The sequence below is a fragment of the Triticum aestivum genome, chromosome 3D, assembly GCF_018294505.1.
Source record: "Triticum aestivum cultivar Chinese Spring chromosome 3D, IWGSC CS RefSeq v2.1, whole genome shotgun sequence".
In the NCBI taxonomy this organism is placed as follows: Eukaryota; Viridiplantae; Streptophyta; class Magnoliopsida; order Poales; family Poaceae; genus Triticum; species Triticum aestivum.
The window spans coordinates 61,723,265-61,740,526 of NC_057802.1; the positions used below are offsets into that span (position 1 = coordinate 61,723,265).

Consider the following 17,262-nt stretch of genomic DNA (forward strand, 5'->3'; position numbering starts at 1 on the left):
TACCTCTGCATCTACCTACGGGATTAGTTTTAAACCTCAATAATTGTTATTTAGTGCCAGCTTTGAGCATGAACATTGTATCTGGATCTCGTTTAATTCGAGATGGCTACTCATTTAAATCCGAGAATAATGGTTGTTCTATTTATATGAGAGATATGTTTTATGGTCATGCCCCGCTGGTTAATGGTTTATTCTTGATGAATCTCGAACGTGATGTTACACATATTCATAGTGTGAATACCAAAAGATGTAAAGTTGATAACGATAGTCCCACATACTTGTGGCACTGCCGCCTTGGTCACATTGGTGTCAAGCGCATGAAGAAGCTCCATGCATATGGACTTTTGGAGTCTCTTGATTACGAATCATTTGACACGTGTGAACCATGCCTCATGGGTAAGATGACCAAGATTCCGTTCTCCGGAACAATGGAGCGAGCAACCAACTTATTGGAAATCATACATACCGATGTGTGCGGTCCAATGAGTGTTGAGGCTCGCGGAGGATATCGTTATGTTCTCACTCTCACTGATGACTTAAGTAGATATGGGTATGTCTACCTAATGAAACACAAGTCTGAAACCTTTGAAAAGTTCAAGGAATTTCAGAGTGAGGTTGAGAATCAACGTGACAGGAAAATAAAATTCTTACGATCAGATCGTGGTGGAGAATATTTAAGTCACGAGTTTGGTACACACTTAAGGAAATGTGGAATAGTTTCGCAACTCACGCCGCCTGGAACACCTCAGAGAAATGGTGTGTCCGAACGTCGTAATCGCACTCTATTGGATATGGTGCGATCTATGATGTCTCTTACCGATTTACCGCTCTCATTTTGGGGCTATGCTTTAGAGACTGCTGCATTCACTTTAAATAGGGCTCCATCGAAATCCGTTGAGACGACACCGTATGAATTATGGTTTGGGAAAAAACCTAAGCTGTCGTTTCTAAAAGTTTGGGGATGCGTCGCTTCAACTCCATTCGTGAAAGTGTTCAAAATGGAGACATAGATATTTGTAAAGTACATACGGACCTGAATGTAGCAGATCCGTTGACTAAACCTCTCCCTAGAGCAAAACATGATCAACACCAAGACGCAATGGGTGTTCGATTCATCACAATGTAACTAGATTATTGACTCTAGTGCAAGTGGGAGACTGTTGGAAATATGCCCTAGAGGCAATAATAAATGGTTATTATTATATTTCTTTGTTCATGATAATTGTCTATTGTTCATGCTATAATTGTGTTATCCGGAAATCGTAATACATGTGTGAATACATAGACCACAACGTGTCCCTAGTAAGCCTCTAGTTGACTAGCTCGTTGATCAACAGATAGTCATGGATTCCTGACTATGGACATTGGATGTCATTGATAACGGGATCACATCATTAGGAGAATGATGTGATGGACAAGACCCAATCCTAAGCATAGCATAAAAGATCGTGTAGTTTCGTTTGCTAGAGCTTTTCCAATGTCAAGTATCTTTTCCTTAGACCATGATCGTGCAACTCCCGGATACCGTAGGAGTGCTTTGGGTGTGCCAAACGTCACAACGTAACTGGGTGACTATAAAGGTGCACTACGGGTATCTCCGAAAGTGTTTGTTGGGTTGGCACGGATCGAGACTGGGATTTGTCACTCCGTGTGACGGAGAGGTATCTCTGGGCCCACTCGGTAATGCATCATCATAATGAGCTCAATGTGACTAAGGCGTTAGTCACGGGATCATGCATTGCGGTACGAGTAAAGAGACTTGCCGGTAACGAGATTGAACAAGGTATTGGGATACCGACGATCGAATCTCGGGCAAGTAACATACCGATTGACAAAGGGAATTGTATACGGGATTGATCGAATCCTCGACATCGTGGTTCATCCGATGAGATCATCGTGGAACACGTGGGAGCCAACATGGGTATCCAGATCCCGCTGTTGGTTATTGACCGGAGAGGCGTCTCGGTCATGTCTGCATGTCTCCCGAACCCGTAGGGTCTACACACTTAAGGTTCGGTGACGCTAGGGTTGTAGAGATATGAGTATGCGGAAACCCAAAAGTTGTTCGGAGTCCCGGATGAGATCCCGGACGTCACGAGAAGTTCCGGAATGATCCGGAGGTGAAGAATTATATATAGGAAGTCGAGTTTCGGCCACCGGGAAAGTTTCGGGGGTCACCGGTATTGTACCGGGACCACCGGAAGGGTCCCGGGGGTCCACCGGGTGGGGCCACCTATCCCGGAGGGCCCCATGGGCTGAAGTGGGAGGGCAACCAGCCCTTAGTGGGCTGGGTCGCCCCCATGGGCCTCCCCCCTGCGCCTAGGGTTGGAAACCCTAGGGTGGGGGGGCGCCCCACTTGCCTTGGGGGGCAAGTCTTCCCCCCTGGCCGCCGCCCCCCATCCAGATGGGATCCTGGCCGGCGCCCCCCTCCCAGGGGGCCTATATAAAGGGGGGAGGGAGGGCAGGTGGATAACAGCCCTGGGCGCCTCCCTCCTCCCCTGCTACACCTCTCCCTCTCGCAGAAGCTCGGCGAAGCCCTGCCGAGACCCGCTACATCCACCACCACGCCGTCGTGCTGCTGGATCTCCATCAACCTCTCCTTCCCCTTGCTGGATCAAGAAGGAGGAGACGTCGCTGCACCGTACGTGTGTTGAACGCGGAGGTGCCGTCCGTTCGGCACTCGGTCATCGGTGATTTGAATCACGGCGAGTACGACTCCGTCATCCACGTTCATTGGAACGCTTCCGCTCGCGATCTACAAGGGTATGTAGATGCACTCCTTTCCCCTCGTTGCTAGTATACTCCATAGATGGATCTTGGTGAGCGTAGGAAAATTTTGAAATTATGCTACGATCCCCAACAGTTACCTGCAATACTAATGGCGCACCAGAGGTGCACCATTAGTACTTGTTACTAGTGGCGTGGTGATAGTGGCGCACCTATAGTGCGTTATTAATGACACAAATAGATGCGCCACTAACAGGCCTTTTCCTAGTAGTGTGGCTAGGAACCAAACGTGCCTTATGATTCATGAAGCTATAATATTTTATAGAATAATTTGGTTAGCAAAGATGTTACATAGTTTAAAAAATGGCGGGTATATTGCAACGTTAGGCAGGCTTCTAACGAAGCATGACACATTACGGAAAAAATTGAAACAGACAATAGCCCTAAATGCATACTAGATATGTAGCAAAGTAAAATACGAGTACATATCAAAACGTGTCCTACAATTCAAGAGGCTACCACAATGAATGGCATATGTGGATCTACAAAGAGCTTGTCAGAAGGGTAGGGAAAGCATCCACATGGAAAAGTAAAATAAGGTGGAAGAATGAGGACAAGGAGGATAGTAAACTTCGTTGAATGACGATGAAGATACTTGTGACGTCGCTTGAGGGGACATAAGCTTTGAGGCGGGGTGGAGCTCGGGGGGAAGGAGGCGACCGTTGGGCCATCGATAGAGGGCAAATAAACTCGGAGGCTAGCGCTGGGGGATGTTGTCGGAGGAAGATGGGGGCGCTACTTCCCCCGCGGAAACAACACGCATCGGGCCGGAAAACCACCAGCCACTATGCGACCAAATGCATTGGTGGGTTTCCCTCCCCTGGGTGCATTTGACACTTTGACTCCTGGGTTCGGCGTATGGGTTGTGACGGGAATCGGGAGGGGGGAAGGGGCTACTGGGCTACCAAGCGGGCTCTACCAAGCATGCCTTAATTGGTTTCGGGTTTTCAAATCCGTCTCAACTTTTCCCGTATTTTATTGGGTTACCAAATAAAATATTATTCTTTAGTAAGCTAACAAATGCTAATCCAAAGAGCAAATCCATCTTTAGTATGCAATTACTGAATCATATTAATTCGCTAGAATATTAATGCAACCCGCGATTACATGGCTTTGCGTAGTGCACAATTTAGCGCTCCAAAAATGATCAGATATTGCAGTTCAGAAGGGTCCGCACTGCAAATTGCCACCGGTGTGGTGGTTTGCTAACTGAACAGTGGGCCCGTCGTGACAGAGTGGTTACCACCATCCTCGGCTTCTCTGACGCGCCATCTCCACCGTCCGCCGTCAATCCCCACCGCGCCACAGCCGCCGCCCAGATGGCCGCGGCTGGCGGCTTCTCCCCCCTCTCCGGCACCCTCCTCCGCCGCCGCATACCCCTCCACCATCACCGCCGCTTCCTCTCCATCGCGGCCGCTGCCTCGGAAGCCCCCGCGCCTGCCCCCACCCCGTCCCAGCCGCCGCCGCCGCCGCGTCCACGCGGAAAGGGGTACTTCCCCAAGAAGAACGAGATCCTCGAGCTGACCTGCGAGGGGCTCGCCTTCAAGGGGAAGGGCGTCTGCAAGGTCGACGGCTCCTCCTTCGTCCTGCTCTGCGACGGCGCTCTCCCCGGCGAGCGCCTCGTGGCTCGCGTCCGTCGCCTCCGCCGCGGCGCCTTCGCCGAGGCCGCCAAGCTCAAGACCCTCTCGCCCCACCACGACGCCGTCGAGGCCCCCTGCCCCCTCGCCGCCGACTGCGGCGGCTGCAAGAGCCAGTCCCTCGCCTACTCTGCGCAAATCCACCACAAGTACGTCCAGGTCCGCGACCTGCTGGTAAATTTCGGCAAGTTTGACCCCAGGAAGCTGGAGAGCTCGGATTCAGACGCCGTCCTTAAGCCCATCGTGCCGTGCGACGAGATATTTCGGTACAGGAACAAGGTGAGGTTTGGGGTTTGGGCCTTTGGGGGTTTAGGAAGGGTTTGGGGTGTGGGAGGTGATGCATTTGCTGCCATGTTTGTAGATGGAGTTCTCGTTTGGGACGAAGAGGTGGATGAAAAGGGAGTGGAAGGAGGAGAAAGAGGAGGTGTCGAAGGGGGAAGAGTTGGAGACTGATGGTTATTCACTTGGCCTCCATGCACCAGGGTTCTTTGACAAGGTGCTTCACGTCGAGACGTGCTTGCTGCACAGTGAGCCGGCAGATAAGGTAATGAACTTGTTGATGAGAATGTACTTGCTTTACTTCCTGAGAAAAGAGTATTTGATTGGTTGGTATGTCGGATGGTAGAGATATATAACTCTGAATTGTTAGTTTGGTGGTAGCAGCATGCATACTGTTCTGGCTGGTTAGCTTGATACTCTAAAGCTATGACTTTTAATCCTCTGAACGTTGGAAATGTATTGCCATATCAGACAAAACAAGCACATGCATTGCTAAGATGATTTTGCTTATATGCTGAAGTATATTTCTTAAATCTACCTTTTCAACTCTTAGGATCATTCTTTATTAGAAGTTTTAGAACTATGTAATCTGGTGATTGTGTCAAAGCTAGACTGGTTGTGCCGTATTGCATTGCGAATGCTGTGCCGTTGGGGAACTAGTGAGCTCGGCTATATTTCTGGCACCATTGTGTTAACTGGTGGTGGTAGAGGTCTGGTGTAGTTTGGCTTTGTTTGTTTGTTTGTTCACTTTTTGTGTGTGTGATTATGTTACTGTTCTATCATTGAATCGGTGAGCACATAGCACATTCGTTTTTGGTGTTTGATTACAGGGAATGTTGAATTGATTAATTGCTAATTTCCATAGGTTCTTGCAGTTGTTCAAGGAAGTTGGACGGATCCGGCTCTTGGCCTCACGCCTTACGATGTCTACAAGCACACTGGGTTTCTCAAGCATCTAATGATACGAACTGGAAGGTATGGTGGCCCATCTGATTGTTTTTTCCCCACTTGATCCAACAGTAATGCAGCTGATGCTGTATATATCACTTTCCATGAATCTGGATGTGCGTTTTGATTCATAGTATGATACTCCCTCCGTTCCATAATGTAGTGCATATAGATTTTTTGAAAAGTCAAACCTAACGAACTTTGACCAGGTTTATGGTGAAAAATATTTACATCTAGAATGCCAAAAATAAATCTTTAGATTCAACATAAGATGTAGTTTCATATTTTATATATTTGGTATCTTAGATATAAATAGTTTTCTATATAAACATGATTAAAGTTTGCAAAGTTTGACTTCTCAAAAAATCTATACGCCATTATGGAACGGAAGGAGTATCATATTTACTGTTTACTGCATGCAAATTTTATGCATAGTATAGTTGTAGATATATTAATATTATTGCCACAACATAACGACAGAATGGTACTGATACAATGCACTCAAATAAACTAGTATACCATAACAAATTAAATTGATAAAGTGTGAAATTTTCCGTTTTGTATCTTTGGCCTCATTAGCTGTTTGGCCATATATTGATATCTAGAAAGGCATTATTTACAAATCTTCCAGTTAAAAAAGTATAGTTGCTAAGGCAGGGGCAGGTCATGTTGTTTGCCACCAAACAAAGGAGCCATTCAACCTTTTTGTTACTTTTTGAGCAATCTTTTTGTCTGATGGACGCTTTAAAGATTCCATTTTTTCCTTTCAGAAATGTCAGCACTGGAGCTCCAGAAGTGATGGTCAATTTTGTGACATCATGTTATAAACCTGAGCTACTGGTGCCTCTTGTGGATAGAATCACAAAAATATCTGAAGTGGTACATAATTGAATCTTTCGTGACATGATGTTTAATCTACTTCGCCAATCATATATCCCAATAGAACTCTTTTATGCCACAACTATCCTGGCTGACCAGTATTGATATTCATGTACTGCTAATGTAGGTAAGTGTCGTAAATAATGTGAATACATCTGTTGGCAATACATCCGTGGGTGAGCAAGAATATACCTTGTACGGGAAACCGACCATTACAGAAATGTTGAGAGGACTTACATTCCAGATATCTGCCAACTCCTTTTTCCAGACTAATACAAAACAGGTTTGTTTATGTTATAAATGCATGAATCAGAGCATGGTAATATATTTTTCTAATCATCATTGCAGCATGTCATGTCATGCGTCTCCTATGTTTTTAGGCTGTTTAATTTCAATGGAAGCATGCAAATCTATATCTATATACTCTTATAAAAAACAGAGTTGGTGATGATGGTGTGCCTGCCATCCTGCAATATAGGCCGTCCGATTTATATCTGACGGATAGGAAGGAAACTATGGCAATTTTGCAAAAAGATACCCACACCCCTCTCCACATTTGCAAATAAGGCCTTCCCTCGTTCATCCTTTTCTCTCAGAAGATAAGCTACTCATACAAATGCATCTTGATGTTACGTGCAACACACGGGCATCTTGCTAGTAGCTTAAAAAATAGCATATATGAGGAGGTTGCATATTTACTCAGCTGAAGAAACTACTGAATGTTAGAAATATGATTGTTGAAATGAAGTCAGTTTCTGGTGGTGTACTGGATGTTTAGTACTTCAAATTTTATCAATACGTTCCCCATGTCTGCATATGAAAGTAGCATGGTTTTCTTGCAGGCTGATGTTCTTTATAAGCTTATTGGAGATTCTGCTGGGCTTAAAGGAGATGGCTCTGAGATTGTTCTTGACTTGTTTTGTGGAACTGGAACCATTGGACTGACTCTTGCTAGAAGGTAGGCGTCCTTGTGGTGGTAGCTATTGTGAGATAGCAAGTTAGCAACAGCTACCAACCACTGGCTAACTTCTATATCTGGTTAACATAAATCTACAGTTACTAAGCATTCTTCTTTTGCCCAGTGCAAAGCATGTTTATGGATATGAAGTTGTCCCTGAAGCCATTGCGGATGCCCAAAAGAATGCTCAGTTGAATGGTATCAGTAATGCTACATTTGTTCAGGGAGACCTTAACAAAATCAATGAAACATTTGGGAAGGAATTTCCAAAGCCTGACATAATCATATCAGGTTTGTGTTTCTTAGAATTTGTTGTAACTCTTTGGCACCAGAATCCACTAGTCTCCTGATTCTCCCTCGAAATTTTGTGTGAAAACCACAATGCTTTCTGAATTTTGTCTTGAAATATTCACTAGCTGCTAATATCACCTCTAGATATAGATTTTTTGTTTGTTTGTTTGCTGAACTTATGCAACCGACATGCATGAGATATTTTGGAATTTAGAGAGTTATGATCTATCAGATGAAATTCCAGTCTGTTTTGTTAAGACCTAATTTTTGTTGATGAATTCTTCAGATCCTAATCGTCCTGGGATGCACATGAAGTTAATCAAGTGGCTGCTGGAAGTTAAAGCCCCTCGAATAGTGTACGTCTCGTGTAATCCAGCTACTTGTGCACGGGATCTGGACTATCTATGTCATGGCGTGGTATGTTTGCTGCTACTTTTACCAGCTTTCTCATATTTTGGGTCCATTGCAATGCTTAGCTGCTTCTCCAATGAATTTGCCTGCAGGAGGAGAAAGGCCTGAGAGGGTGCTACGAGCTGAAGCGTGTAATACCTGTCGATATGTTTCCCCACACTCCTCATATTGAGTGTGTTTGCTTATTGGAGCTGTGCTGATTTTCAGTTCTGTTCAGCTAGAGCCACCAGAAGGTTTTCATTTGCTTCCTTATCCTGCATAATCACTTATTCTTCTGCTCTTATAAGGTGTAACCATCCTTCTACTTGTGGTTCAGAGATTCATATTCTGAAATGGGGTACACCTATTTTTGAGATAGAGTATAATATCCACGCGGTGAGTTGTTTGATTTAACATTTTCAATATCGTTTTATCTGGTATGTGTGCATGCATAACTGAGGAACATGTTCTTTTTCCATGAATGATCAGGCATATCATGCACTGTAGTTTACTGAAGTTAACAAGACGCCCTGATTGCTGAATGTATTGTTCAGTTAGCATATCTCAAGCAGAAGAGGCACACAACGCGAATGTGACGTACTGTGTGGGTTGAAGCCCCGGAACTGGAAGCGCCCTATAGAAGGACTCTGGGAAAATCTTCGACAGTTGTTGAGGTTTTGCTCATTGTTTGCACGCAGGCGATACATTCTGTAAGCAGTAAGAAAAGAATGGATGAATTTGTCTGATCTCTTCACGATGGTGTGTCAGAATTTAAATTTGCTTCCGGGACATCCTTGACTCCTCCCATAGCTGATGCTGAATTGTGGCTCGTTCTTTTGTTCGACTGAATTTTGGTTCGTGGTTGGCATGTACTGTGTACAATTTTTCCTTTTTTTGATTGATGATGATGTCGTTGAGTACTTTCAAGGAACATGTAAGACCCGTTAAGTTAGAAACGCAAATGGTGGAGAACTGGAGATGGAATCGAAAATGCCTTTTCGAATCCTGGGCTGTACCTATATTTCCGGAAATAAAAATTGAAATGTCGACATGTGGTTGTGAAAATAAAAATTGAAATGTTGACATGTGGTTGTGATCCATTGTACCTGTAAATCTCCATGTTTTCATACCTGGTGAACAAAATAGACAATTATGTACTCCCTCTGTTCACTATTATAAGATGCAACTTTTTTTGAATCAAATGTATATAGAGGAATTTAGTGTATTTATTCTCTCATTTCAATTGGAATATAGTTTATATGTTAAAATATTCAAAACATCATACAATAGTGAACGGCGAGCAGCCCTCCGTCCCATAATATAAGAACGTTTTTTACACCGACGCTCTTTGCTTTGTTTTTCAGCCCAAATCAAAGAAATAATTGGGCCGAGAAACTAGGCCCCTAATTACATCATCAGCCATGAAGATGCAACATGCTAGACAACCGCCAGGACTGCGCTCGGGATCGCCATAAGCGACACATAGCCGCGCCTCTAGACGACTTGTCTTTGCAAATTTTATTTGGCGCTTATGGGACACACACCCTCTTCTTAGTCAGTTCTCTTAAGCAGACCAACCTATTTAGTCTCACCGCCTGGTTTTATGGGGTGGTTTTTATCTAGTTTATTTCATGATGGGTATTGCTAGTTTTTTTTATTTTTAATTTTCATGTTTTTATAAAATTTTGAAACTTTTTTAAAAACACAAATATTTTTCAAATTTGACACTTTCTTATTTTCTTGAACATTTTTTAAATTCGCAAACATTTTCCAAATTTGTGAACTTTAATTCATGAACTTTTTTTGAATTTGCATTTTTCAAATTCAATTTTTTTTAAATTTGTGAACATTCTTAGAATTCATGAGTATTTCAAATTTGTGAACTTTCTTAAATCCACCAAAAAAAAGAGATCAGGTTTATTTAGCTAACAACACAAAAGAAGCCACACGAGCAAAGCACCGAGTTGCGGATAGTTGGTCGCCGTCCATGAAGCTTGCGACGTGAGCGCGAGAATGTGAAGGAGCGTTAAATGCGTTGGGAAGAGCTCTTGCCTGGAGCACTCCGTTGATTTTTCCAATTAGGATTATAATTGTTGTGAGCAATAAACTTGACATCATTAATATCTGTATTGGTAATTGAGTTCACGTTTACCTCTTCCTTATCTCTTGTGGTGTGGATCAATTCATCAGTTTTTATGGTCTCCTCATACGATCATTATAAAATTTCTTGGCCTCCTCAATAGGGCTTCCCATAATAATTCCTCTTACAGTTGTATCAAACATGGTTCTCGACATGGGATTAAGAGCATTATAAAATATTTGAAGAATTAATCATTCTTCCATCCCATGATTGCGGCAGTTTCTTATAACCTCCTTCATCCGATCCCACACAAGCGCTAGTGACTTGCGATCTTCCGGCCTAAAACCTCTGAGATTGAAGTTGCGTAAGCAGGGGAGGGGGGGGGGGGGGGAAACCTAGATAATAATTTGTGACAACATGCAGCGCATGAAGTTGTGTTTCCTCTAGGAAAAAAGCTATAAGTCATTCTTTTGCTTCCCTCCTCAAATACATGATTTCCCCCCTTCGAATTTGTGAAAATTTTCAAATCCGTGGAACATGTGATTTTTTCTTTCAAATTCACGATCTTTTTAAAAATACACGAGCTTTTTAAAATTCATGAACACGTGAACTTTTTTCAAATTGACGGAATACATGAACTTTTTTTGAAAGATCAACGACCAAGTCAACAGTCAATGGACTTTGAAATTTATGATTTTTTAAAATTTAAGAGATCAGCCGGGTCACGAGCCGTCGGATTTGCCGCATTGAGCGAGCCAAGCATTCCTTCATCACGACAACACAAGTCTTGATGCAGAATCATTTCTGCAATATAGGTCTTGTTGCAGATTTTTTTGCAATAACTGTTTTGTTTCAGAAAAAAATTGCAACTGAGTTTTTTTTGCAATTTTTTTTGCAACTGAGGTCTTGTTGCGGAAAATTTCCGCAACAAAGGTTTTGTTGCAAAACATAAACCTGTCGTAGAACATTACCACACCATATATGTTTCAGAAACATAATTCCTGTTGCAGACGTGCGTTCGACAATGGACGATATGCAGGCTGTCACTTGGACGCGTGTCATACAGGAGAGGTGGCGGACGCGGCCGTTGCGATCCGCCGGATGATGGTAAGCTTTTCCCTTTTCAAATCATTTTTTTCGAAAATCAATGGTCAACCCTCAACTGGTCAAATCATTCAACCGGTTAACCTTTTTTTTGTGAGAAGTCAACCGGTTAACCGAGCGAGCTAGGCGTAGTGGCGACCGTTGCTGGGCCGGAGCGCCGGCTCGCTATCCAGCGCTATAAACGCTGGCTAGGAGTTCTCCGGCGATTGCTTTGAAATTTGTTTTATTAGGTTTAATTCGAGTCGGTTTACAAGTCGATGCCGATCTCGATTGTGCCGCTTCCCTCGCTATATGTAAGATCCGTCTGTATAATACAGAGATAAGTACGTCTGGTCGACTAATCTCGGCATAGAAACACATCGCATTGATTCGATCAGTGACCACCGGGCTAACGATCGATGGAGCGGAGCCCTCGTCGTCGTCGTGGTCGTCGTCGAGCTCCACGTCCGCCAGCTATGGATCAAACGCCAACTCCTTCAACCTGCTTCTAGCATCCGTGCCCCCCAATCCAAGGTACTCCCTCGCCAAGGAGCATGCGGATGAGGTAAGCAGCAAGGAGTTTGAAGCCCTGACACTTGATCAATCACGCCCTACACCTGAGTCAACTCACAGGTATGACTAATTTATGTTGGTACTTCTCTTAATTTGAATGATGGGTGCTTGCTCCCACGGATTTCTGTGCGAGTGTAATCTACAAAGCTTGATGTGCTTCCAAGGTTTTGAAATATCTATCTTGGAACTCTTGAGTAATTTTTATTGCTAGCACACACATAAGTTCTGCAAATTATCTACATCTACATTGACATGCGTGGATCTCCTTAGACTACCCACAATGGGAGTAACATAGATAGTAACATCACATATATCTAGATAAAATAGATGATGTGGCAAGCAATAAATGAAGAAAGAGAGGCATGTAGTAACATAGCTAGTTACTACTAGTATGAGTAACATCACACATATCAAGACAAGATGAGTCTATAGCATAATAAATGAAGTGTTGCATGTTACCACACATATGTTACTCCCCACTATAGCATGTTACTACTCTATGTTACTACCCATTGTGGCTAGTCTTAGAAATATGGCTTAATATATTGATTTGTTTTTCTTTTTAAAATCTTCAGGTTTATCTTGTTTCTTGTTAGCACTTACAAGTTATAAATTTGCAAATGTAGCATACGGCACGTATAAATTAATCAAGTGTAATCACTGAAAAAAATAGCGCGCTATAGCGTCGCTAATAGCACGCTATAGCGTATTAAGAATTGCCTCGCTAAATATATCGGTGTACAATGTCTCGCTAATAGCACGCTATAGCGTGATATAGCACGCTAATAGCATATTTTAAGGTTGGCGCTATTTTGTTGTAGCGCGCTATTTTTTTCATTGAGTGTAATACATGAATGGAATAATGGAGAAATTAGCAACCGATCAATATGTAATTAGTGTGCTATGAGCCTGTGGCGCCACAATGTGTAGGCGTTATGAATTGACATTTTAATTTCTAGATAATATTTCTAGGTAATTTGCATCAACTGCTATTAAATTTAGCAAATTAAATTTAAGCCCATAAAGCACAAAATATTGATCTAGTTGTAACTCGTAACACCACCGGCACATGACTGGCCATGAGGGCTGTTGCTGTTCCTTTAGGTAACCAAGGTCTTTTTCTTTTCTTTAGAGAGATGAATTCACCCACTCAATACTTGCAGGCAAGCTGGAACTGCAACCCATGTTCGGCAAAGTGTTCTATATTCAGGCCGCCACAGGCGGCCCCATGGTAGACGAGAACAAGAACCACCACCGAATGAGCTACCGTAAGTTTTCTTAGTTATTTCTGATATTGCCTGTGTGCCTTTTTACATGAGCATTTGATAAAGGATCCGTTTTGGCTATTATCTGTACTCTCATAGAATAAAAAGTTTGTATTGCTTGTTTCTTTTAAAAAAGCTAGCAATTCTTTCCCTTACTTCCATAGTCACCGACCAACATGTTTTCATCAGGGTTGAGAAGAATGCTAGCAAGGTGAGCAGGGGTGAGGGATCTACAGTTACAGATCTACCTGAATTAACTGATATGTACGATATTGTTGTTTAGTTATTAACTGATTATTAATTGGGTTTTGGTTTGCTGAAATGACAGGTGCTTATTATAACCTGCATCCGTTCTGCATATCATTCAAATATGTTTGATTCATCAAGTTGATAAAACTTGTTACAGAAGATTATTTATGTCAAATATCTGTTTTGGTTATTATTTGCACTGCAATTCTCATAGAAGAAATAATTTTGGATGCAATGCTAGTTTCTTTTATAGATGCTAGTAATTATTACCACACATCTTTTTTCGAAAAGGGGCGCTTTATTACCACACTTCTATAATCACTAACCAACATGTTCTGGTCAGGGTTGAGAAGAATGCTGGCAAGGTGAGCGACATTGAGAGTCCTGCAGTTAAGGCTCCACCGTAAGTGTGCCTCTTATTTTGCAACGTTACTACATTGGTCTCTTCAGACCCCCTTAAAACGAAAAGCGAGAATGCCTGATTATTATTGCAATACCTCCATGATAATAGTCGTGAACTAACGAGCATATTGGTTTGATTATCTTCTGCTCAGGGTTAAGGAGGATGCTAATGAGGTGCGCAGCAGGGAGTTTAAATCAGTAACACTCGGTCAGTCACTTCCTACATTTAACCCAACTCAAAGGTATTGCATTGGCCTCTTTTTGGACAGCTCTCGAACCATGGGTTAATAATTATTGATTGATTTTTTAATTACCCTCTAGGTTTATCTTGCTGTTTGTTACTCCCTCTGTAAGCAACCTAAAACGTCTTATAGTTGTTTACAGAGATATTACTATTTACTGTTTAGAAGCCTCAAACAATAAAAATTTACCTGTAGCATTCTTTCATGAGTTTTGCTATCATTCAAATATGCATTCATTAACTTCACAAATAATTGTTGAAGAAGATTATATTTATATCAAGTAAATGATAGCTTTGGAATAACCACTAATTGTGAGGACATTTTATTGCTTTAGGTCCAGGAAACGTGATTATTACGCTGCAGACAGTACGACTCGCTCTGAGATTTTTGAGGAGATGCTCAAAGGTGTATCAGAGCCTTGGTATGTATGATGATTTTGCTTTTGTTCGTCTCATATTATATTTGTTTTGTAGTTTGTAAGTCTTAAATACATTGCTGTAGCAAGAAGCCTCAGAGCAGCACAATTTTACTTGTATATATACATGGATCAAGTAAGGAAACAACAACTACTACAAAACAACGTGTCATTAGTGCAGTGTGGCGTATAGGCCTAGATGCATGACGAGATAACTACCGCACCAAAGAATGAAGAGAGGCAAACATCATGAATCTAATCGCTTTGGGTTTTCTTTTCTTTTTCCTTGGCTACACATAGCTTTGGTCTTGTATGACTTTGCTATTTGCCGACGTGTTTTTGGGTGCGTGCGTTGGCTGTGTCATCCTAGCTATGCAGAGGCCGGGGTGTGCTCTTTGGGTTTGTATCCTCTTGATGCTCCTTTTTGAGCCAATAAATCCACCCTTTATCGAAAAAAACACCATGGCTGCGGGAGGCTGTACAGACATATACTAGCTGAGAGAATATGTGGAGGTGTGTGTGGCGTGTGTGGAATCTAACTGGCCCAGTTAGTCTTCCTGTGAGGCGTGTGTGGAACCGTCGAATCACGCCTGAGACTGAAATCACCCCAAGCACAGAGCCACCTGCACATTCTCCCCCTTCACCCAATATTCCTGCCTTCTTTGTTCGGTGCCTCCTGAGGAAATAGCGGGGCGCCACTTCTTTCAGTGTCCCTGCAGCTCCTATTGTTGGGCCTCACTTGGAATATCATGTCCTCTTCCTGGTTCCAGGCTTGAACTTATACATGCTGCAAGACAGAGCTTGGATAGGCCCATGCTCATGGATATCTTTATCATGGCTACTTAGGGTGTTTGCAAGGAGAGGAATAATAAGCGCTTCAGACGGATCCCTTCCTCTCACCAATCCTGGATTATCAGGTTTAAGGAGGATTTCACTCTCTTGAAGCACATAACTAAACAACGAGTAGGCGGATATTCAATTTGGCTCTCAGGTGTAGATGATCCTCATACCAGGACTGTTGGACAGTGCCAAGATTCCCGCCAGGGGTTGTATTCTCACCCGTATTTCAGATTGTGTTGGCTTTAAGCTATAGTAACTGGCCCACCTCTGCCAGTAATAAATGTGGAGATTGCCGTTTGCTTGTCGGCAGTACAAACGAATGGACCGTTGATGCAAATTATGTGCCACCGGCTCGGGAGCATCCATTAACTCCGCCTGCCCCATCTGCTCACTGAACCGAAACATTGGCCAAATCCACGGCCTGCTCATCTTCCTCTTCGTGAGGTACCCATGAGGCCATGAGATCAAGTGGCGTTGACGGTTTCCATAGGAGAAGCTATACTGCGGATCGAGATGGAGCATGCAGCAATTTTGGGCGCATTAACCTTCCGTCCGTATTAATTATCGCTGAAATGGATGTATCTGTACGTACTAGATACATTCATTTCAGCGACAAATTAATATAGGACGGAGGGAGTATTTTTTTTAATTGATATGTCAGTGGGAGCCATGCTACAACTTGTGGAATAACTGTTTCCTTTTCTTCAATTGTCTCACAAACTACACTCTGGTATCATGCCAATTTAAGATGAAGTGCACATATGTGATCAGGACTCATGATCAATATATTGATCATTTAATGGCATAACTAATCATAATTTTACTCGTTGCACTTGCACTTTAGAGAACAGTGTATATGTATATGGAGTTCAATGCTATTTAACAAATTTCCAATATGCGTGGCATAATGTTTGCTGTATATTGCTTCTTAGGCTCATGTGTGTGTGGTATTATTCTGCATTTTGTTGATCCTTTGGGATTTCTTATGATTCAGGGCACAAAAATGTCGTGATATGCGGAAGTACTTGGAAGAACATACATACACTTGTATGGTGGAGGCTATGATTGCCGCTGAACATGGCTTTAGCAACCCAGCGCAGCATAAACTGGATGCTGAAGCATTCTTGGCATCAGAAGGGGCATTTGAAGCTCCTGAAGTCCCTGGGTCCTTTGCCTCTACAAGAGAGAATGTAGCGCAGTATGTTTTGATATGATTTTCATATTAATTTTGAAGCATGCAACAATTTTAATGGTAAAAAGTGGATGGGTGAGCAAGTCATGTTGGCTTTTAAGAAGTACAAGGAAGGAAAGAGCCAATTCAAAGTATGTGCGGTTTTCTGCTATTTTGTCGTCCTAACTGAAAGCAAGTTTGTTTATAAGGTGTTTTTTCAGGACGTGGTGCATTATGGCCTAGATGAGCTTCAACATCAGTGCTTCAACATGTTGAGCTATGATGACACCTTCCATCACTTCAACTTCACCTTAAGATGGAGAAATCAGGCGGCGATTCGTCATCGACGCCCTTTTTTGCTGAGGTGAAAGAGATCCATGGAAGAAAATATTATTCTTGCTACGAACTAAGTTCGTATGATGATGGTATGTTCCCCTGCTGTCTTCTCTTCCATTCTAATTAAATAAGGATTGTGTTTAGTTTGCTTGCTGGAAAATTATGTTTTGATGTCTTGAGCTATGTATCTTTGTTTAGGTCACTGCTACGCGTGCAAAAATCAAGGAATGCATGCACTGAAGCACCCTATTTGTCTAATGAGGTATGACAGTGGTCATGCTGATATGGAGTTCCCCTTCCTTTATCTTAGTGATGACGAATAATCTGATCTCGAGTGGTGACGGTGTTTGCGTCGACAATGGTGTGAAGTATGTGGTTTGTTTATGGTTACATCTTCTGATCTGCATGTAGTCCAGTAGTGCAGTTGTGAATTATAC

General features: G+C 42.6%; 2 protein-coding genes across 2 annotated transcripts; both read left to right on the forward strand.

The window, feature by feature from the left end:
• Nucleotides 1-3,965: 3,965 nt before the first annotated feature.
• On the forward strand, nt 3,966-9,254 carry LOC123077421 (uncharacterized RNA methyltransferase BH0687). Its single transcript, XM_044499697.1, has 10 exons — nt 3,966-4,703; nt 4,786-4,968; nt 5,569-5,678; nt 6,422-6,530; nt 6,658-6,813; nt 7,373-7,488; nt 7,613-7,779; nt 8,066-8,196; nt 8,283-8,565; nt 8,659-9,254. The coding sequence occupies exons 1-9, from the start codon at nt 4,107-4,109 to the stop codon at nt 8,388-8,390; spliced, it is 1,677 nt and encodes a 558-aa protein (XP_044355632.1). The 5' UTR covers nt 3,966-4,106; the 3' UTR covers nt 8,391-8,565; nt 8,659-9,254.
• Nucleotides 8,523-16,729, forward strand: LOC123076154 (uncharacterized). Its single transcript, XM_044498547.1, has 8 exons — nt 8,523-8,527; nt 11,260-11,356; nt 11,706-11,965; nt 13,069-13,173; nt 13,763-13,822; nt 13,974-14,063; nt 14,398-14,484; nt 16,313-16,729. Exons 1-8 carry the CDS (start codon nt 8,523-8,525, stop codon nt 16,530-16,532), a joined length of 924 nt encoding a protein of 307 aa, XP_044354482.1. The 3' UTR covers nt 16,533-16,729.
• Nucleotides 16,730-17,262: the final 533 nt, after the last annotated feature.

Coding starts and splice junctions, on each gene's coding strand:
- LOC123076154 (XM_044498547.1), top strand. Junction 11,357..11,705: donor TTGCGATCCGCCGGATGATG/GTAAGCTTTTCC, acceptor ATCTCGGCATAG/AAACACATCGCATTGATTCG. Junction 13,823..13,973: donor CCTGCAGTTAAGGCTCCACC/GTAAGTGTGCCT, acceptor TCTTCTGCTCAG/GGTTAAGGAGGATGCTAATG.
- LOC123077421 (XM_044499697.1), top strand. CDS start 4,107: ATGGCCGCGGCTGGCGGCTTCTCCCCCCTCTCCGGCACCCTCCTCCGC. Junction 6,814..7,372: donor TCCAGACTAATACAAAACAG/GTTTGTTTATGT, acceptor GTTTTCTTGCAG/GCTGATGTTCTTTATAAGCT. Junction 8,197..8,282: donor ACTATCTATGTCATGGCGTG/GTATGTTTGCTG, acceptor ATTTGCCTGCAG/GAGGAGAAAGGCCTGAGAGG.